At 40.8% G+C, this 24,250-nt stretch overlaps 1 protein-coding gene across 1 annotated transcript in view; it reads right to left on the bottom strand.

Moving 5' to 3' along the window:
* Positions 1-527: 527 nt before the first annotated feature.
* The window catches only part of LOC139764701 (uncharacterized), an 80,996-nt gene continuing 57,273 nt past the window's right edge, over positions 528-24,250 (bottom strand). The window contains exons 4-5 of the mRNA XM_071691590.1: positions 16,219-16,396; positions 528-3,579 (exon numbers count right to left, since the gene is read on the bottom strand). Of these exons, the coding sequence (XP_071547691.1) occupies positions 1,267-3,579; positions 16,219-16,396 (2,491 nt within the window). The 3' untranslated portion in view covers positions 528-1,266. The remainder of the gene's footprint in view (positions 3,580-16,218; positions 16,397-24,250) is intronic.

The following is a 24,250-nucleotide window of genomic DNA, read 5'->3' as shown; positions in this document are numbered from 1 at the left end:
AGATGACATAACTTGAAAGTAAGTAGGAAACTTGTAAATAAGGATGTAAAGAAACCTTTTCATAGTATAAGAGTGGTGGATGAATAGAGAGATTGACTGAGGACTTGGTTAATACACACAGCACACATAACTTTATGAGGTTTTGTGACAGCAGAGAGTGTTCAAGAGATAGGACAACATGAACATGAACATGAACATGAACTTCCTCCCCATACAGTACAAATGGGTAATTACATGAAGTGCTGGATAATAACAGCCACTGAAGTGTACCTGGATACAGAAGTGAGAGGAAATAACAAAGAGAAAAAAAGGTCAGTATACAGGAAAAGGATGGCCAAGATAACATGGTTATATGCAGGGAGTTAAAATGGATAAATATATGAGAAATAGGCAGCAGGTATGACAAGTGGAGAAAACCAAGGAAAAAGTGGATTCTGGTAGTGATCTGAAGGAAAAGTATGCATGGCTACGCTAACAAAAATGTGCATGCAAGGCAACTGGATGTTAGGAATCTCTTTTTACTAAACTTCCTTTTCTCAGTTTATTTAATACACACATTCTGGACACAAATACCAAGACATTGGGCATATTTTTCAATATCATGATAAATTTGTATATAAAATGACTGATGAAAATGTGATTTTTTTTCTTCACATTCACAGACTTTTTCAGTTGAAGACAATGTATTTGATTCTTCAAAGTACTGACAGTTAGCTAATGTTTTTTTTTGTCATTATCAATTACAATACTCAAATACAATATGTATATTAGAAAACTATGAGAGTACACTGGTGTCCTTTTGGCACTGTGGTGTTTGTATTGAAAAATATTGTTTTTACAAAATCACATTATTCACAGATATAAAGTTCAGCTCAGTGAGCAATAACGATGATCAGTATTCTAGTAACAACTGGTCCACAGATAATTCGTTGCATTAAGACCACTGGGGATCAACAAGAAAGAATGCTACCTACGTATCTCCTGCCTATCATACGATGCAACTATGAGGGGCAGAATAAGGTGGCAGTAAATTCTCTCTTTTAGTATCATTATTTTTTAAAATGAAGAACAAAAGAAAGAGCCAAATAAGAAATGTTATTCAAAGGATCTTTTATTTGTTCCTAACATTACTTCTATAAGGTGGGCAGATATAAAAAAATTAATTCACAGGAAGTAAAAATTTTTTTTAAATAAGAATAGATTAAATCATACTTGTTAGGGCTGTATAATAAACCCGAGATATTTAAGTGCAAATCTTTAATCAGCTTACCAGAGTGGATAACCTTTACACTCCCAAATATTAGCTCCTCTGAAACCCATAACCCCAGAGTATATTTCTTGTTTACTTCTAAAGTTACCATTGGTTTTATTGTTTTGTTTTGTTTTAAATTTTCCTATATCCATACAAGAACTATTCATGTCATGAGATCTGTCTGGCCATGTGCCTCTAACTGACCTTTCAGCATAAGAACAGTACAATCTCTCATTTCCATCTGATACATTTGTCCTATTCCCTACAAATTCATTTAATACTCTTGGTATAGATTTTTCACATATTTCATTCTTACTGAATTGTTCACTTCCTAAGGAAGTGTTTTGAACAGCAGATCCCTTCTTTGAAAATTTGTTGCTAGTGTGATCTTCTGTCTCCAGTGCATATCTGTTTTTAACATCTTCCATATTCTTATCCACATCATCCAATGAAGCAATTTCATTTATTCTAGGACCCTGGAAACTAGATCTTTTGCAGTTTTCTGAACTTCCTAAGCTTTCTGAAAAACATAATGGTTTTTCCCTTAAAGTTTTATTTGGGATATTCATCTTGCTAAGAATATTTTCTATAATTTTGGTTTGATGCTTTGCTTGGATTTTTATTGATTCAATTTCCCTTAAAACAGTTGTAGGTTCAGAAAAATCTTTAGAATCTATAGCTACGCAAACTTTAGGTTTCTTAGAATCATTCATAATACTGCCAGTTTTGTCCAGTTGTGCATCTGGATTTTCATCATTCTTAGCTTCATCAGAAATCTTTGGGCATTTGTCACTTACATCACATATGACACGATTCACTTCTTCAAAATGCTTCTCATTATGACAGCTTCCTTTATCTTTTGTCTTCTTTCTCTTTAGCTGTTGTGAGTCAAATGACAGGCCAATAAAGGAACTATCATAAATTCCCTGTTTATTAGTTTCTCCTACATGATTACTTTTTTTTTTGTTTCTTTTCTTCTCTCCTTGTTCTCCATGAAAATCAGCATTTTCCCCTGCATTAGGTATAGCTTCTGTATCTTGCTTTGTTGTCTGTTTTTCATATCCAAGGTCACTATGTTTTAATTTACTTGTATTTTCTTTTATCTTAATCTTTAATGATTCATGAAAATTTTCCATTTCGTCAAACTGAGGGGCGTATAACACTTTCTCATGGTCTGCTTTCTTTACAGTCTCTACAGCTACCAGACCATCTTGCATAGCATCTTTATCTTCCCTGAACTTTTTCTTTTTATTACTCTTTACTGACTCTTGAATATTTTGGGCTTTAACAAATAGAGAAGTATCTAACACGTCATTCTCTGCTTTCTGTTTCTTTTTATGCTTCATATTACTCTCTGATATTTCTTTTAGTTCATTCTCATGTGAACCATCTTCCCCCTTACATTTTTTCTTTTTCTTCTTGGCTTTATTCTCATCAGTATTTGCATATTTCTTTATATCTTCAACAATGGTCTCATTCACATCATTCATCCATTCTGTATCTTGCTGTGGTGTCTGATCTTCAATTTGAGTTTGTTCAAATTTCTTCTTCTTGCTACTCTTAAGTGACTGCTGATTATTTTGTGCTTCAAAGAATGAGGAATCTACCATTTCTTTGTACTTCATTTCATTCTTATCCTTTCTGTTATTTTCAAATGCTCCTTCCCCTTTGCTTTTCTGCAAAATGTCTTCTTCCCAGTTTCTATTTCTTTTCTTGGTTTTATTCTGTTTCATATTAGCCGAATGCTCTATTTCAATAATGGTCTCTTCTATTGTCTCCTTCGTACAGGGACTTTTGTTCTCAACCTTATTCAGTTCAACCAATTCATCTTCTAATGTTTCTTCTCTTTTCTTCTTTTTACTTTCTCTTTCATTAGTTTCAAACTCTACAAAAGGATTCCTGGAGAGAGGGTATTCAGTACGTGCATCACCATCTGTTGTTTTCCTTTTGACTGATTCCTTAGTTTCAAAGGACAGATTTTCTTCCACTTTTAATTTAAATAGCAGGTGTTCTTCCATCTCCTCTTCCTTTTTCTGCACCTCTGTATCTTGGTTAGCTTTACTCTTTTCTTCATCTTCACCTTTCAGTGCATATTTATTCTTTCTCTTCTTTGTAAATTTTGAGCTTCTTTCCTCTGTGTCATCCTTCTCTGGCTTTTTCTCCTCAGCTTCTCCATTTATCAAACTAACATTTGAACAACTGATATCTAAGCTACTTCCAAATCCAGGTTTCAGTAGTTCTTTTTTTCTTTCTTCCCTGTTTTCTGCTTTTTGCAGTTCTGGCAATGTTGACCCTTTCAAAGCTGCCATTTTCTGTTTAAAATAATCCTGAAACAAAAAACAATTTTATTAATCTTAGTGAACACATACTTCTGTTTTTTTTTTAGCTTTTAGTGATTCTACATACCACTCATCAGGTTAAAAGAAGATTAACTTTCAAGAGCTGCATATATTTCATGAACTCTAAAAAGAGTCTGGCTCTAGGAAATATTTGTCTTACATAGTCTTTTATTTAGTTAATGGAACATCAGATAACGACTAGAGACAGGAATAAACTTTTAAGTTTCATCAACCTTGAACTTAAACAGGATAGAAATTTGTAAGGTACCGTATTCCAGAATTCTGTCTAAATGATATTAATATCTTATCAATAATATCACTGTAAATATACATTTTCATGTAGTTCAACCTACTTTAGGTATTACTGTAGTTTTTCATATGTGCAAAATGATTGTAAAAGAAACACATACACCAGATTAAGTTGATGCAGCTGGTTACATAGAACCACATGAAACTAATGTTGCAAACAAACTGGGCCAACATAATGGTCTCACTGTTGCACAGACAATCAGACTGTGGTACTCACTACTCAGTGTGATCACCTACCTCTGATTAGGGAAATTTTACCAAGCAAGATGATTTAAATATTTCATGTCTGAGATTCAATCCAGCTGGGATTCAAAGTAGTCACTCAGCTTATAATTAAGTAAAAGCTTTCACTGAAACATATATATGTGATCTACATGAAAGTGATTGGTTCTCAGTGAATGTAGGTTTGCGGCAGGGGTGTGTGATGTCTCCATGGTTGTTTAATTTGTTTATGGATGGGGTTGTTAGGGAGGTAAATGCAAGAGTTTTGGAAAGAGGGGCAAGTATGAATTCTGTTGGGGATGAGAGAGCTTGGGAAGTGAGTCAGTTGTTGTTCGCTGATGATACAGCGCTGGTGGCGGATTCATGTGAGAAACTGCAGAAGCTGGTGACGGAGTTTGGTAAAGTGTGTGGAAGAAGAAAGTTAAGAGTAAATGTGAATAAGAGCAAGGTTATTAGGTACAGTAGGGTTGAGGGTCAAGTCAATTGGGAGGTGAGTTTGAATGGAGAAAAACTGGAGGAAGTGAAGTGTTTTAGATATCTGGGAGTGGACCTGTCAGCGGATGGAACCATGGAAGCGGAAGTGGATCATAGGGTGGGGGAGGGGGCGAAAATTTTGGGAGCCTTGAAAAATGTGTGGAAGTCGAGAACATTATCCCGGAAAGCAAAAATGGGTATGTTTGAAGGAATAGTGGTTCCAACAATGTTGTATGGTTGCGAGGCGTGGGCTATGGATAGAGTTGTGCGCAGGAGGATGGATGTGCTGGAAATGAGATGTTTGAGGACAATGTGTGGTGTGAGGTGGTTTGATCGAGTAAGTAACGTAAGGGTAAGAGAGATGTGTGGAAATAAAAAGAGCGTGGTTGAAAGAGCAGAAGAGGGTGTTTTGAAATGGTTTGGGCACATGGAGAGAATGAGTGAGGAAAGATTGACCAAGAGGATATATGTGTCGGAGGTGGAGGGAACGAGGAGAAGAGGGAGACCAAATTGGAGGTGGAAAGATGGAGTGAAAAGGATTTTGTGTGATCGGGGCCTGAACATGCAGGAGGGTGAAAGGAGGGCAAGAAATAGAGTGAATTGGAGCGATGTGGTATACAGGGGTTGACGTGCTGTCAGTGGATTGAATCAAGGCATGTGAAGCGTCCGGGGTAAACCATGGAAAGCTGTGTAGGTATGTATATTTGCGTGTGTGGACGTGTGTATGTACATGTGTATGGGGGGGGGTTGGGCCATTTCTTTCGTCTGTTTCCTTGCGCTACCTCGCAAACGCGGGAGATAGCGACAAAGTATAAAAAAAAACATGAAAGGCAACAAAATGTTCGTACCACACACTTCTTATGGTATATATCTGAATACCAGAATTACCTAATTGTACTGCAAAGGGAGTTAGCTTTCCACTCGTGGTACCCAATCTCTTGAACTTTCTCTATTATCATACACCCCCTTAAATCAATGTATTCTCTCTACATTAACTATGTGCTAAAGTCATTCCATTTCATTCATCCACCACTTTTATTAAAAAAAAAAATCTTTATGTCCTTTTTTAACATGCTTCTTACTTGATTTCATATTATGTCCTCTGGTTGCTCCTCTTTCAAAGAGCTGTTCATTGTCATCATTCTGCTCTAAAAACTTAAAGTTTGCCTCTCTTCCAATGTGGATGAATTACAGCCTCTAGCCTTTCCCTATAACTAGCTCTCTCAAACCTAATCCTATCATGGGTGCCTTCCTCTGGACCCTCTCTTTGTGCTATTTTGGGTGGCCAACTCTGAGAAGCTATCTATCTATCTCTGATGACTCTTCCCTTCAGGCAATATTTCACAAACCCATGGCTGCAACCCAAATGAACGTAGCAAGGATGCTCCTGAGGGTTGCAGGATGGTTTGAAAAATAATAAAATAAGAAAAAAATTAAATGTACAAAAATGCACATATATATATTCACATCACAATATTGGAATACAAAGCATCATTAAGACTCTGGAACAGGAAAATAGTTGTGAATAATAAAACATTGATTAATTCATGAAAATGTCTGATGTATGTGAGTCTGTTCATGTCCATTACTTGTACACTGAAGCAGCTAGAGCCTGACGCAATGGCAGTGTCGTTTCTTACTCACATCTGGCATTGCTGTGTTGGATGACTGATGTGCTGTGATATACACTTATGATTTTTGTTTGCCTCACTCTTTTTATTTACAATTATTGCCAGGCTACTTCATCAGTAGAAAAGCCATTTAATAGTCTAATAAATGAAACAGCTTAAACCTGGAAATTTTCACTCAAAGAAGGAAACCTGCTACAGATAAACTTTATTGTTATGACTGGTGTGACAAGGTTGGTAATTTCTACATGAATGTGTTTCACAAAATTGTTATCACTGTGTATGCAGGTGAGCATTTGTGAATAAGTGAGACAAGTATGTAATAGAACAATGTATGGTGCAGAGATGGAGTATTCAGTATTTGTCTTCAAATGCATTAGAATACAAAAATTATGTTTCTTTGTATTTGTATTATTCTTATATCATGGTATATGCAGTTACATTCAAATTCATAGGCAAAGTACTCGTCTGATAATTATATATATAATTAGATGAATGGTCACAGACTGCTAATTTCTGTTTGAAAGCATAGAGAAGTATACTCATATACAGTTTTCCAAGAATGATTTTCATTGCATATCAAATATTATTACTGTTGTTGTTATTATAATTATTACTATTACTATCATTTTCATTAATATTAGAAAGGTGCAAGAGGTGAAAAAGAGGGCAAATGAGAGTTGGGGTGAGAGAGTATCATTAAATTTTAGGGGGAATAAAAAGATGTTCTGGAAGGAGGTAAATAAAGTGTGCAAGACAAGGGAGCAAATGGGAACTTCAGTGAAGGGTGCAAATGGGGAGGTGATAATCACACAAGTAGTGGTGATTGAGAAGGAGATGGAGTGAGTATTTTGAAGGTTTGTTGAATGTGTTTGATGATAGAGTGGCAGATATACGGTGTTTTGGTCGAGGTGGTGTGCAAAGTGAGAGGGTTAGGGAAAATGATTTGGTAAACAGAGAAGAGGTAGTAAAAGCTTTGCGGAAGATGAAGGTCGGCAAGGCAGCAGGTTTGGATGGTATTGCAGTGGAATCTATTAAAAAAGGGGGTGACTGTATTGTTGACTGGTTGGTAAGGTTATTTAATGTATGTATGACTCATGGTGAGGTGCCTGAGGATTGGCGGAATGCGTGCATAGTGCCATTGTACAAAGGCGAAGGGGATAAGAGTGAGTGCTCAAATTACAGAGGTATAAGTTTGTTAAGTATTCCTGGTAAATTATATGGGAGGGTATTGATTGAGAGGGTGAAGGCATGTACAGAGCATCAGATTGGGGAAGAGCAGTGTGGTTTCAGAAGTGGTAGAGGATGTGTGGATCAGGTGTTTGCTTTGAAGAATGTATGTGAGAAATACTTTGAAAAGCAAATGGATTTGTATGTAGCATTTATGGATCTGGAGAAGGCATATGATAGAGTTGATAGAGATGCTCTGTGGAAGGTATTAAGAATATATGGTGTGGGAGGCAAGTTGTTAGAAGCAGTGAAAAGTTTTTATCAAGGATGTAAGGCATGTGTACGTGTAGGAAGAGAGGAAAGTGATTGGTTCTCAGTGAATGTAGGTTTGCGGCAGGGGTGTGTGATGTCTCCATGGTTGTTCAATTTGTTTATGGATGGGGTTGTTAGGGAGGTGAATGCAAGAGTTTTGGAAAGAGGGGCAAGTATGAAGTCTGTTGTGGATGAGAGAGCTTGGGAAAGGACAACAAAGGCCACATTCATTCACACTCAGTCTCTAGCTGTCATGTAATAATGCACCGAAACCACAGCTCCCTTTCCACATCCAGGCCCCACACAACTTTCCATGGTTTACCCCAGACGCTTCACATGCCCTGGTTCAGTCCATTGACAGCACGTCGACCCCGGTATACCACATCATTCCAATTCACTCTATTCCTTGCACGCCTTTCACCCTCCTGCATGTTCAGGCTCCTATCACTCAAAATCTTTCACTCCATCTTTCCACCTCCAATTTGGTCTCCCACTTCTCGTTCCCTCCACCTCCGACACATATACCCTCTTGGTCAATCTTTCCTCACTCATTCTCTCCATGTGGCCCAACCATTTCAAAACACCCTCTTCTGCTCTCAATCACACTCTTTTTATTACCACACATCTCTCTTAACCTATTATTACTTGCTCGATCAAACCACCTCACACCACATATTGTCCTCAAACATCTCATTTCCAGCACATCCACCCTCCTGCGCACAACTTTATCTATAGCCCACGCATTGCAACCATATAACATTGTTGGAACCACTATTCCTTCAACATACCCATTTTTGCTTTCACAGATAATGTTCTTGACTTCCACACATTCTTCAACGCTCCCAGAACTTTTGCCCCCTCCCCCACCCCTATGATTTACTTCTGCTTCCATGGTTCCATCCACTGCCAAATCCACTCCCAGATATCTAAAACACTTCACTTCCTCCAGTTTTTCTCCATCCAAACTTACCTCCCAATTGACTTGTCCCTCAACCCTACTGTACCTAATATCCTTGATCTTTTTTTTTTTTTTTTTTTTTTGCTTTGTTGCTGTCTCCCGCGTTTGCGAGGTAGCGCAAGGAAACAGACGAAAGAAATGGCCCAACCCACCCCATACACATGTATATACATACACGTCCACACACGCAAATATACATACCTACACAGCTTTCCATGGTTTACCCCAGACGCTTCACATGCCCTGATTCAATCCACTGACAGCACGTCAACCCCGGTATACCACATTGATCCAATTCACTCTATTCCTTGCCCGCCTTTCACCCTCCTGCACGTTCAGGCCCCGATCATTCAAAATCTTTTTCACTCCATCTTTCCACCTCCAACTTGGTCTCCCACTTCTCCTCATTCCCTCCACCTCCGACACATATATCCTTTTGGTCAATCTTTCCTCACTCATTCTCTCCATGTGCCCAAACCATTTCAAATCACCCTCTTCTGCTCTCTCAACCACGCTCTTTTTATTTCCACACATCTCTCTTACCCTTACATTACTTACTCGATCAAACCACCTCACACCACACATTGTCCTCAAACATCTCATTTCCAGCACATCCACCCTCCTGTGCACAACTCTATCCATAGCCCACGCCTCGCAACCATACAACATTGTTGGAACCACTATTCCTTCAAACATACCCATTTTTGCTTTCCCAGATAATGTTCTCGACTTCCACACATTCTTCAAGGCTCCCAGGATTTTCGCCCCCTCCCCCACCCTATGATTCACTTCCGCTTCCATGGTTCCATCCGCTGCCAGATCCACTCCCAGATATCTAAAACACTTTACTTCCTCCAGTTTTTCTCCATTGAAACTTACCTCCCAATTGACTTGACCCTCAACCCTACTGTACCTAATAACCTTGATCTATTCACATTTACTCTCAGCTTTCTTCTTTCACACACTTTACCAAACTCAGTCACCAGCTTCTGCAGTTTCTCACACGAATCAGCCACCAGTGCTGTATCATCAGTGAACAACAACTGACTCACTTCCCAAGCTCTCTCATCCACAACAGACTTCATACTTGCCCCTCTTTCCAAAACTCTTGCATTCACCTCCCTAACAACCCCATCCATAAACAAATTAAACAGCTGTGGAGACATCACACACCCCTGCTGCAAACCTACATTCACTGAGAACCAACAACTTTTCTCTCTTCCTACACATACACATGCCTTACATCCTCAATAAAAACTTTTCACTGCTTCTAACAACTTGCCTCCCACACCATATATTCTTAATACCTTCCACACAGCATCTCTATCAACTCTATCATATGCCTTCTCCAGATCCATAAATGCTACATACAAATCCATTTGCTTTTCTAAGCATTTCTCACATACATTCTTCAAAGCAAACACCTGATCCATACATCCTCTACCTCTTCTGAAACCACACTGCTCTTCCCCAATCTGATGCTCTGTACATGCCTTCACCCTCTCAATCAATACCCTCCCATATAATTTCCCAGGAATACTCAACAAATATATACCTCTGTAATTGGAGCACTCACCTTTATCCCCTTTGCCTTTGTACAATGGCACTATGCATGCATTCCAGCAATCCTCAGGCACCTCACCATGAGTCATACATACATTAAATAACCTTACCAACCAGTCAACAATACAGTCACCCCCTTTTTTAATAAATTCCACTGCAATACCATCCAAACCCGCTGCCTTGCCTGCTTTCATCCTCCGCAAAGCTTTTACTACTTACTCTCTGTTTACCAAATCATTCTCCCTAATCCTCTCACTTTGCACACCACCTCGACCAAAACACCCTATATCTGCCACTCTATCATCAAACACATTCAACAGACCTTCAAAATACTCACTCCATCTCCTCACATCACCACTACTTGTTATCACCTCCCCATTTGCCCCCTTCACTGAAGTTCCCATTGATTCCCTTGTCTTACACACTTTATTTACCTCCTTCCAGAACATCTTTTTATTCTCCCTAAAATTTAATGATACTCTCTCACCCCAACTCTCATTTGCCCTCTTTTTCACCTCTTGTGCCTTTCTCTTGACCTCCTGCTTCTTTCTTTTATACATCTCCCATTCATTTGCATTATTTCCCTGCAAAAATCGTCCAAATGCCTCTCTCTTCTCTTTCACTAACAATCTTACTTCTTCATCCCACCACTCACTACCCTTTCTAATCTGCCCACCTCCCATGCTTCTCATGCCACAAGCATCTTTTGCACAAGCCATCACTGCTTCCCTAAATACATCCCATTCCTCCCCCACTTCCCTTACCTCCTTTGTTCTCACCCTTTTCCATTCTGTACTCATTCTCTCCTGGTACTTCCTCACATAAGTCTCCTTCCCAAGCTCACTTACTCTCACCACTCTCTTCATCCCAACATTCTCTCTTCTTTTCTGAAAACCTCTACAAATCTTCACTTTTGCCTCCACAAGATAATGATCAGACATCCCTCCAGTTGCACCTCTCAGCACATCAACATCCAAAAGTCTCTCTTTCGCATGCCTATCAATTAACACGTAATCCAATAACGCTCTCTGGCCATCTCTCCTACTTACATACGTCTACTTATGTATATCTCTCTTTTAAACCAGGTATTCCCAGTCACCACTCCTTTTTCAGCACATAAATCTACAAGCTCCTCACCATTTCCATTTACAACAATGAACACCCCATGTACACCAATTATTCCCTCAACTGCCACATTACTCACCTTTGCATTCAAATCACCCATCACTATAACCCGGTCTCGTGCATCAAAACTACTAACACACTCACTCAGCTGCTCCCAAAACACTTGCCTCTCATGATCTTTCTTCTCATGCCCAGGTGCATATGCACCAATAATCACCCATCTCTCTCCATCCACTTTCAGTCTTACCCATATCAATCTAGTTCTTACACTCTATCACATACTCCCACCACACCTGTTTCAGGAGTAGTGCTACTCCTTCTCTTGCTCTTGTCCTCTCACTAACCCCTGACTTTACTCCCAAGACATTCCCAAACCACTGTTCCCCTTTACCCTTGAGCTTCATTTCACTCAGAGCCAAAACATCCAGGTTCCTTTCCTCAAACATAGTACCTATCTCCATTTTTCTCATCTTGGTTACATCCACACACATTTAGACACCCCAATCTGAGCCTTCAAGGAGGATGAGCACTCCCCGCGTGACTCCTTCTTCTGTTTCCCATTTTAGAAAGTTAAAATACAAGGAGGGGAGGGTTTCCAGCCCCCCGCTCCCGTCCCCTTTAGTCGCCTTCTACAACACGTGAGGAATGCGGGGGAAGTATTCTTTCTCTGCTATCCCCAGGGATACCCTAGTATTATTATTATTATTATTATTCAGTAGCAGTAGTTGTAGAAGTTATGAATTTCAATGTCTCCCAATGTATTTCAAAAATCAAGTAAAAAAATGTATGTTACGCAGAATGCATGCATAGTGCCATTGTACATGGGTAGGGAGGGATGGGGGTGACTGTTCAAATTACAAAGGCGTGAGTTTGCTGAGCATTCCTGGGAAGTTGTATGGAAGGGTGGGGGCACGTACAAAGTGTCGGATTGGGGAAGAGCGGTGTGGTTTTGAAGGTGGCGGGGGATGTGTGGATAAGGTGTTTGCTTTGAAGAATCTGTGTGAGGTGCTTAGGGAAGCGGATGGATTTGTGTATAGTGTTTGTGGATCTACAGAAGGCATATGATAGGGTTGAAGGAGATGCTTTGTGGGGTGTCTTGGGAGTATATGGTGTGGGAGGTAAGTTGTTGGAGGCAGTGAAGTGTTCTTGTTGGGGATGTGGGGCATATGTCAAGTGGGAAAAGAGGATAGTGATCGGTTCCCAGTAAATGTCGGTCTGTGGTAGGGATGTACATCTCCCCATGGTTGTTCAATTTGTTTATGGGTGGGGTGGTTAGGGAGGTAAATGTAAGAATTTTGGAGAGAGAGAGGCAAGTATGCAGTCTGTTGGGGATGAAAGGGCCTGAGAAGTGAGTCAGTTGTTGTTTGCCAATGATACAGCTATAGTGGCTGATTTGAGTGAGAAGCTGCAGAAGTTGGTGACTGAGTTGGAAGGGTGTATGAAAGGAGAGAGTTGAGAGTATACATGAATAAGAGCAATATTATTAGGTTCAGTAAGATTGCGAGACAGTGATAGTTGGGATGTGGGTTTGAATGGAGAAAAATTGGAGGAAGTGAAGTGTTTTAGATATCTAGGAGTGGACTTAGCAACAGATGGAACCATGGAAGTGGAAGTGAGTCACAGGTTGGGGGAGAGGGCAAAGATTCTGGGAGTGATGAAGAATGTGTGGAAGGAGAGAACTTTATCTTGGAGAGCAAAAATGGCCATGTTAGAAAGAACAGTAGTTCCAACAATGTTATATGGTTATGATGAATGGGCTATGGATAGGGTTGTGCAGAGGAGGGGTGGATGTGCTGGAGGTGGAATGTTTGAGGACGGTATGTGGTGTGAGATGGTTTGATCAAGTAAGTAATGAAAGGATAAATGTGTGGAAATAAAGAGTGTGGTTGAGACAGCAGAAGAGGGTGTGTTGAAATGGGTTGGACATATGGAGAGAATGAGTGAGAAAAGAGTGACAAAGGGGATATATGTGTCAGGGTGGAAGGAAGAAGAAGCAGGAGACAAAAATTTGAGGTGCTGGGACAGGGTGAAAGGAATTTTGAGCAATCGGGGTCTGATCACAGAGGGGGAAGAAAGGCATGCAAGGAATAGAGTGAATTGGAATGATGTGGTAAATCATGGTCAATGTGGTGTCAATTGATTGAACCAGGGCATGTGAAGCATCTGGGGGTAAACCATGTAAAGGTCTGTGTGGCATGGAAGTGGTTTTGGTGCATTACACATGACAGCTAGAGACTGAGTGTGAATGAATGTGGCCTTTTTTGCCTGTTTTTCTTGATGCTACCTCGCCGAAGCAGGGGGTGGCAATGCTATTTCCTGTTGGGCAGGTTAGCACCAGGAATGGATGAAGGCAAGCAAGTATGAAAACGTACATAAGCATATACATGTATGTCTTTGTATATATCTATTTATATCTTATTTCATTTCTATACTTAACCGCCGTCTCCCACGTTAGCAGGGTAGTGTAAGGAAACAAAAAATGGCTGAACCCATCCACATACACATGTATGTACATAAATGCTCACACATGCACATATACATAAATATGCATTTCAACGTATACATATATATACATACACAGACATATATACAAATGTGCACATATAGTTCCTGCCTTCATCCATTCCCGTCGCCACCCCACCACACACAAAAAAGCAACTCTGAAACACATGTATATTTCTTTTTTTCTTCATGCATATTTGCCATTTCCCACATTAGTGAGGTAGCACCAAGAACAGAGTATTGAGCCTTAGAGGGAATATCCTCACTTGGCCCCCTTCTCTGTTCCTTTTGGAAAATTGAAAAGACAAGAGAGGAGGATTTGCAGCCCCCACTCCCAATACACATATATATATAGAGAGAGACTGAGTGTGAATGAATGTGGCCTTTCTTGTCATTTCCTAGCACTACCTTTCGAACAATGGAGGAGGGGGTTTCATTTCATGTGTGGTGGGGTGGCGACGGGAATGGAAGAAGGCAGCAAGTATGAATATGTACATGTGTATGTATGTATATATATTTATTCTTTTATTTCATTTTTGCTTTGTCGCTGTCTCCCGCATCAGCAAGGCAGCGCAAGGAAACAGATGAAAGAATGGCCCAACCCACCCACATACACATGTATATTCATACACGTCCACACACGCAAATATACATACCTACACATCTCAATGTATACATATATATACACACAGACATGTACATATATACACATGTTCATAATTCATAATCTGCCTTTATTCATTCCCATCGCCACCTCGCCACACATGAAATAACAAACCCCCCCCTCATGTGTGCGAGGTAGCGCTAGGAAAAGACAACAAAGGCCCCATTCGTTTACATTCAGTCTCTACCTGTCATGTAATAATGCACCGAAACCACAGCTCCCTTTCCACATCCAGACCCCACACAACTTTCCATGGTTTACCCCAGACACTTCACATGCCCTGATTCAATCCATTGACAGTATGTCAACCCCGGTATACCACATCGTTCCAATTCACTCTATTCCTTGCACGCCTTTCACCCTCCTGCATGTTCAGGCCCAGATCACACAAAATCTTTTTCACTCCATCTTTCCACCTCCAATTTGGTCTCCCACTTCTCCTCGTTCCCTCCACCTCTGACGCATATATCCTCTTTGTCAATCTTTCCTCACTCATTCTCTCTATGTGACCAAACCATTTCAAAACACCCTCTTCTGCTCTCTCAACCACACTCTTTTTATTACCACACATCTCTCTTACCCTATTATTACTTATTCAATCAAACCACCTCACACCACATAGTCTCCTCAAACATCTCACTTCAAGCACATCCACCCTCCTGTGCACAACTCTATTCATAGCCCACACTCGCAACCATACAACATTGTTGGAACCACTATTCCTTCAAACATACACATTTTTGCTTTCCGATATAATGTTCTCGACTTCCACACATTCTTCAAGGCTCCCAGAATTTTCGCCCCCTCCCCCACCCGATGATTCACTTCCACTTCCATGATTCCATCCGCTGCCAAATCCACTCCCAGATATCTAAAACACTTCATTTCCTCCAGTTTTTCTCCATTCAAACTTACCTCCCAATTTACTTGACCCTCAACCCTACTGTACCTAATAATTAACCTTGCTCTTATTCACATTTACTCTCAGCTTTCTTCTTTCACACACTTTACCAAACTCAGTCACCAGCTTCTGCAGTTTCTCAAATGATTCAGCCACCAGCGCTGTATCATCAGCGAACAACAACTGACTCACTTCCCAAGCTCTCTCATCCACAACAGACTGCATACTTGCCCCTCTTTCCAAAACTCTTGCATTCACCTCCCTAACAATCCCATCCATAAACAAATTAAACTCATTTCATACCAATCCTTTTCATAACTGTCCTACAGATGCATATCTAAATTGTGGGCAAGCACTGAAATGCTCACTGAAATAACATTTTGGATGAGCAAGAGACCTGCATGACCTCTCATATACAAAACTGTATGGGGTTGGCAAACTTATCAACAGATAAGATTAGCTACAACCATAGCCCAGCTTACAAACTCTTCATGTTTAACAAATTTTAGGTGACTATGGCAGATGAGCAAGAGGTATGTGATGAAATGGCTGGTAGTGCAAGGGGTTACAATTTGATGAATGACTGCAACAGTGTTCTTATGCAGAAACTTCTAGGTATCCTCAAGATACATTTTCTTTACATCTTTTAGCATGCTGGTTGGGTAGGTTGGGTATAACTTTCCCTTGCTTAAGTTAATCAGAAAGCTTGAAGGTAGCACTTGAGTCTGTTTCAAGTTAAAAACCAAAAAATCAGCATCAAGGCTTCTACATAAATGTTAACCACTGACTCAGTTCTTACCTGTATTGAGCATCCTTTAATAGTTGTTACATTATGAATGTTGGTCACATGACCAATTTCATCAATTTTGGTCGTGGACACTTCAGCCAACTTTTTTGCCCTTTTGGAGCCCAGTATACAGGCAATGTCATCCTCGCTGTAACGACTCAGGTCTTTCCCACGAGTAAATTTGTGATAGCTGTTTGGAAGAAAGCTGGTGTAAAATATAAAATTTTTTCCTATATCATAATATATCACTGCTGGAAACATATTCCAATGAAAACCGTGGTTTTATGAAGGAGGTGGCTAATAAGGGAAAAGATAAAGTACAGCAGTGGTGACATGACGAAAAATAGATGTAGAAAACAATTATGAGTGCAATACCATGATCTTAACATAAGAAAAGGAGTAAACAAAGATGGAAGATCAGAGTAATGAAGTGAGTATGTGAGACTACAATGTTTCCAAAGTAAAGAGCATTGTTTCCTAATGAACTGTGCTTCCACTTTATTATCATAGCTGACAGTTGTACATAAACCACACCTTCATATGATCCATTTACAAAAATACCAGAATAAATCTGTCGATCTCATCAACAGAAAACAATGCAAGACTACACATATACATATCAAGTATATGTGTGGCTAACAAAAATACTTGAACCCATACACTTAACCTATATTCCCTCCCATGTTCATTGCCATCTCTGAAAAAAAAAAAAAAATGATACCTTTGAATGCAAAACTAACAAAATATGCAGTCATATTGATTATTCAATTTCACTTCTTATACTTGATCACTGTTTTCCGCATTTGCAAGGTAGCAACAGGAAACAAGAAGAAAGACATATCCAATCACATGCACATACATATATATTATCTTTTCTTATTATACTTAATTGCTATCTCCCACATAAGCGAGATAGCGCGAGGAAACAGATAAAAGAATGGCTTAACCCATCCATATACACATGTATATACATAAACACCCACATGCGCACATATACATACCTTTACATTTCAATGCATACATACATATACATACACAGACATATACATACATATACGAATAAAGTGCATATGAACGCGCACCTTCATAGAACATACATATACATGTACATATTCGTACTTACTGCTTTCATCCATTCCCATCGCCATCCCGCCACACATGAAAATAGCAACCTCCCCCACATGCACAAGATAGTACTAGAAAAAGACAACAAAGGCCACATTTGTTCACACTCAATCTCTAGCAGTCATGTGTAATGCACCGAAACCACAGCTCCCTTTCCACATCCAGGCCCCACAAAACTTTCCATGGTTTACCAAGACGCTTCACATGCCCTGGACCAATCCACTGACAGCACATCGACCCTGGTATACCACATCGTTCCAAATCACTCTATTCCTTGCATGCCTTTCACTCTCCTGAATGTTTAGGCCCTGATCATTCAAAATCTTTTTCACTCCACCCTACCAACTCTAATTTGGTCTCCCGCTTCTCCTCATTCCTTCTGCCTCCAACACATATATACTCTTTGTCAATCTTTCCTCACTCATTCTCTCCATGTGACCAAACTTTTAAAACACCCTCTTCTGCTCTCTCAACCATACTCTTTTTATTACCACACATCTCTCTTACCCTGTCATTACTTACTCGACCAAACTATCTCACACCACACATTGTTCTCAAACACTTCATTTCCAAAACATCCACCCTCCTATGCAAAACCCTATCTATAGCCCATGCCTCACAACCATATAACATGGTTGGAACCAACATTCCTTCAAACATACCCATTTTTGCCCTCCCTCCGTTCTCGCCTTTCCACACATTCTTCAATGCTCTCAGAACCTTTACCCCCTCGCCCACCCTGAGACTTACTTCCACTTCCATGGTTCCATCTACTGCTAAGTCTACTCCCAGATATCTAAAACATTTCACTTCCTCCAGTTTTTCTCCATTCAAACTTACCTCCAACGTAACTTATCCCTCAATCCTACAGAACCTAATAACCTTCCGCTTATTCACATTTACTCTAAACTTTCTTCTTTCACACACCACCAAACTCATTCACCTACTTCTGCCGTTTCTCACCCGAATCAGCCACCAGTGCTATATCATCAGCGAAAAACAACAGACTCACTTCTCAAGCCCTTTCATCCAGAACAGACTACACGCACAGACACACACACATACACACACAAACACACACACACATATATATATATATATATATTTCTTATTTTCTTTCATACTATTTGCAATTTCCCGCATCAGCGAGGCAGCGTTAAGAACACAGGACTGGGCCTATCAGGGACTATCCTCACCTGGCCCCCTTCTCTGTTCCTCCTTTTGGAAAATTGAAAAAAATGAGAGGGGAGCATTTCCAGCCACCCGCTCCCTCCCCTTTAAGTCGCTTTCTACGACACACAGGGAATACGTGGGAAATATTCTTTCTCCCCTATCCCCAGGGATAATATATATATATATATACATATATTTTTTTTTTTTCTTGCCGCTGTCTCCCGCGATGCGAGGTAGCGCAAGGAAACAGACGAAAGAAATGGCCCAACCCACCCCCATACACATGTATATACATACGTCCACACACGTAAATATACATACCTACACAGCTTTCCATGGTTTACCCCAGACGCTTCAAATGCCCCGATTCAATCCACTGACAGCACGTCAACCCCGGTATACCACATCGCTCCAATTCACTCTATTCCTTGCCCTCCTTTCACCCTCCTGCATGTTCAGGCCCCGATCACACAAAATCTTTTTCACTCCATCTTTCCACCTCCAATTTGGTCTCTCTCTTCTCCTCGTTCCCTCCACCTCCGATACATATATCCTCTTGGTCAATCTTTCCTCACTCATTCTCTCCATGTGCCCAAACCATTTCAAAACACCCTCTTCTGCTCTCTCAACCACGCTCTTTTTATTTCCACACATCTCTCTTACCCTTACGTTACTTACTCGATCAAACCACCTCACACCACACATTGTCCTCAAACATCTCATTTCCAGCACATCCATCCTCCTGCGCACAACTCTATCCATAGCCCACGCCTCGCAACCATACAACATTGTTGGAACCACTATTCCTTCAAACATACCCATTTTTGCTTTCCGAGATAATGTTCTCGACTTCCACACATTCTTCAAGGCTCCCAGAATTTTCGCCCCCTCCCCCACCCTATGATCCACTTCCGCTTCCATGGTTCCATCCGCTGCCAGATCCACTCCCAGATATCTAAAACACTTCACTTCCTCCAGTTTTTCTCCATTGAAACTCACCTCCCAATTGACTTGACCCTCAACCCTACTGTACCTAATAACCTTGCTCTTATTCACATTTACTCTTAACTTTCTTCTTTCACACACTTTACCAAACTCAGTCACCAGCTTCTGCAGTTTCTCACATGAATCAGCCACCAGCGCTGTATCATCAGCGAACAACAAATGACTCACTTCCCAAGCTCTCTCATCCACAACAGACTTCATACTTGCCCCTCTTTCCAAAACTCTTGCATTCACCTCCCTAACAACCCCATCCATAAACAAATTAAACAACCATGGAGACATCACACACCCCTGCCGCAAACCTACATTCACTGAGAACAAATCACTTTCCTCTCTTCCTACACGTACACATGCCTTACATCCTCGATAAAAACTTTTCACTACTTCAAACAACTTGCCTCCCACACCATATATTCTTAATACCTTCCACAGAGCATCTCTATCAACTCTATCATATGCCTTCTCCAGATCTATAAATGCTACATACAAATCCATTTGCTTTTCTAAGTATTTCTCACATACATTCTTCAAAGCAAACACCTGATCCACACATCCTCTACCACTTCTGAAACCACACTGCTCTTCCCCAATCTGATGCTCTGTACATGCCTTCACCCTCTCAATCAATACCCTCCCATATAATTTACCAGCAATACTCAACAAACTTATACCTCTGTAATTTGAGCACTCACTCTTATCCCCTTTGCCTTTGTACAATGGCACTATGCACGCATTCCGCCAATCCTCAGGCACCTCACCGTGAGTCATACATACATTAAATAACCTTACCAACCAGTCAACAATACAGTCACCCCCTTTTTTTAATAAATTCCACTGCAATACCATCCAAACCTGCTGCCTTGCTGGCTTTCATCTTCCGCAAAGCTTTCACTACCTCTTCTCTGTTTACCAAATCATTTTCCCTAACCCTCTCACTTTGCACACCACCTCGACCAAAACACCCTATATCTGCCACTCTATCATCAAACACATTCAACAAACCTTCAAAATACTCACTCCATCTCCTTCTCACATCACCACTACTTGTTATCACCTCCCCATTTGAGCCCTTCACTGAAGTTCCCATATGCTCCCTTGTCTTACGCACTTTATTTACCTCCTTCCAGAACATCTTTTTATTCTCCCTAAAATTTAATGACACTCTCTCACCCCAACTCTCATTTGCCCTTTTTTTCACCTCTTGCACCTTTCTCTTGACCTCCAGTCTCTTTCTTTTATACGTCTCCCACTCAATTTCATTTTTTCCCTGCAAAAATCGTCCAAATGCCTCTCTCTTCTCTTTCACTAATACTCTTACTTCTTCATCCCACCACTCACTACCCTTTCTAATCAACCCACCTCCCACTCTTCTCATGCCACAAGCATCTTTTGCACAATCCATCACTGATTCCCTAAATGCATCCCATTCCTCCCCCACTCCCCTTACTTCCATTGTTCTCACCTTTTTCCATTCTGTACTCAGTCTCTCCTGGTACTTCCTCACACAAGTCTCCTTCCCAAGCTCACTTACTCTCACCACCCTCTTCACCCCAACATTCACTCTTTTGGGGTGAAGAGGGTGGTGAGAGTAAGTGAGCTTGTGAAGGATATATATATATATATATATATATATATATATATATTTTTTTTTATTTTTGCTTTGTTGCTGTCTCCCGCGTTTGCGAGGAAGCTCAAGGAAACAGATGAAAGAAATGGCCCAACCCACCCCCATACACATGTATATACATACACGTCCACACACGCAAACATACATGCCTACACAGCTTTCCATCGTTTACCCCAGACGCTTCACATGCCCTGATTCAATCCACTGACAGCACGTCAACCCCGGTATACCACATCGATCCAATTCACTCTATTCTTTGCACTCCTTTCACACTCCTACATGTTCAGGCCACGATCACCCAAAATCTTTTTCACTCCATCTTTCCACCTCCAATTTGGTCTCCCACTTCTCCTCATTCCCTCCACCTCCGACACATATATCCTCTTGGTCAAGCTTTCCTCACTAATTCTCTCCATGTGCCAAAAGCATTTCAAAACACCCTCTTCTGCTCTCTCAACCACGCTCTTTTTATTTCCACACATCTCTCTTACCCTTACGTTACTTACTCGATCAAACCACCTCACACCACACATTGTCCTCAAACATCTCATTTCCAGCACATCCATCCTCCTGCGCACAACTCTATCCATAGCCCACGCCTCGCAACCATACAACATTGTTGGAACCACTATTCCTTCAAACATACCCATTTTTGCTTTCCCAGATAATGTTCTCGACTTCCACACATTCTCCAAGGCTCCCAGGATTTTCGCCCCCTCCCCCACCCTGTGATCCACTTCCGCTTCCATGGTTCCATCCGCTGCCAGATCCACTCCCAGATATCTAAAACACTTTACGTCATCCAGTATTTCTCCATTCAAACTTACCTCCCAAATGACTTGACCCTCAACCCTACTGTACCTAATAACCTTGCTCTTATTCACATTTACTCTTAACTTTCTTCTTTCACACACTTTACCAAACTCAGTCACCAGCTTCTGCAGTTTCTCACATGAATCAGCCACCAGCACTGTATTATCAGCGAACAACAACTGACTCACTTCCCAAGCTCTCTCATAAACAACAGACTTCATACTTGCCCCTCTTTCCAAAACTCTTGCATTCACCTCCCTAACAACCCCATCCATAAACAAATTAAACAACCATGGAGACATCACACACCCCTGCCACAAACATACATTCACTGAGAACAAATCACTTTCCTCTCTTCCTACACGTACACATGCCTTACATCCTCGATAAAAACTTTTCACTGCTTCTAACAACTTGCCTCCCACACCATATATTCTTAATACCTTCCACACAGCATCTCTATCAACTCTATCATATGCCTTCTCCAGATCCATAAATGCTACATACAAATCCATTTGCTTTTCTAAGTATTTCTCACATACATTCTTCAAAGCAAACACCTGATCCACACATCCTCTACCACTTCTAAAACCACACTGCTCTTCCCCAATCTGATGCTCTGTACATGCCTTCACCCTCTCAATCAATACCCTCCCATATAATTTACCAGCAATACTCAACAAACTTATACCTCTGTAATTTGAGCACTCACCCTTATCCCCTTTGCCTTTGTACAAAGGCACTATGCACGCATTCCGCCAATCCTCAGGCACCTCACCATGAGTCATACATACATTAAATAACCTTACCAACCAGTCAACAATACAGTCACCCCCTTTTTTAATAAATTCCACTGCAATACCATCCAAACTTGCTGCCTTGCCGGCTTTCATCTTCCGCAAAGCTTCTACTACCTCTTCTCTGTTTACCAAATCATTTTCCCTAACCCTCTCACTTTGCACACCACCTTGACCAAAACACCCTACATCTGCCACTCTATCATCACACACATTCAACAAACCTTCAAAATACTCACTCCATCTCCTTCTCATAAAATATATATATATATATATATATATATATATATATATATATATATATATATATATATATTTTTTTTTTGCTTTGTCGCTGTCTCCCGCGTTTGTGAGGTAGCGCAAGGAAACAGACGAAAGAAATGGCCCAACCCACCCCCATACACATGTATATACATACGTCCACACACGCAAATATACATACCTACACAGCTTTCTATGGTTTACCCCAGACGCTTCACATGCCCTGATTCAATCCACCGACAGCACGTCAACCCTGGTATACCACATCCCTCCAATTCACTCTATTCCTTGCCCTCCTTTCACCCTCCTGCATGTTCAGGCCCTGATCACACAAAATCTTCTTCACTCCATCTTTCCACCTCCAATTTGGTCTCCCTCTTCTCCTCGTTCCCTCCACCTCCGACACATATATCCTCTTGGTCAATCTTTCCTCACTCATTCTCTCTATGTGCCCAAACCATTTCAAAACACCCTCTTCTGCTCTCTCAACCACGCTCTTTTTATTTCCACACATCTCTCTTACCCTAACATTACTTACTCGATCAAACCACCTCACACCACACATTGTCCTCAAACATCTCATTTCCAGCACATCCATCCTCCTGCGCACAACTTCATCCATAGCCCAAGCCTCGCAACCATACAACATTGTTGGAACCACTATTCCTTCAAACATACCCATTTTTGCTTTCCCAGATAATGTTCTCGACTTCCACACATTCTTCAAGGCTCCCAGAATTTTCGCCCCCTCCCCCACCCTATGATCCACTTCCGCTTCCATGGTTCCATCCGCTGCCAGATCCACTCCCAGATATCTAAAACACTTCACTTCCTCCAGTTTTTCTCCATTCAAACTCACCTCCCAATTGACTTGACCCTCAACCCTGCTGTACCTAATAACCTTGCTCTTATTCACATTTACTCTTAACTTTCTTCTTTCACACACTTTACCAAACTCAGTCACCAGCTTCTGCAGTTTCTCACATGAATCAGCCACCAGCGCTGTATCATGAGCGAACAACAACTGACTCACTTCCCAAGCTCTCTCATCCCCAACAGACTTCATACTTGCCCCTCTTTCCAAAACTCTTGCATTCACCTCCCTAACAACCCCATCCATAAACAAATTAAACAACCATGGAGACATCATACACCCCTGCCGCAAACCTACATTCACTGAGAACCAATCACTTTCCTCTCTTCCTACACATACACATGCCTTACATCCTCGATAAAAACTTTT

Source organism: Panulirus ornatus, chromosome 50 (assembly GCF_036320965.1).
Source record: "Panulirus ornatus isolate Po-2019 chromosome 50, ASM3632096v1, whole genome shotgun sequence".
In the NCBI taxonomy this organism is placed as follows: domain Eukaryota; kingdom Metazoa; phylum Arthropoda; class Malacostraca; order Decapoda; family Palinuridae; genus Panulirus; species Panulirus ornatus.
Note: the sequence above shows the minus strand (reverse complement) of the source record. Positions and strands in the feature narration are given on the sequence as shown.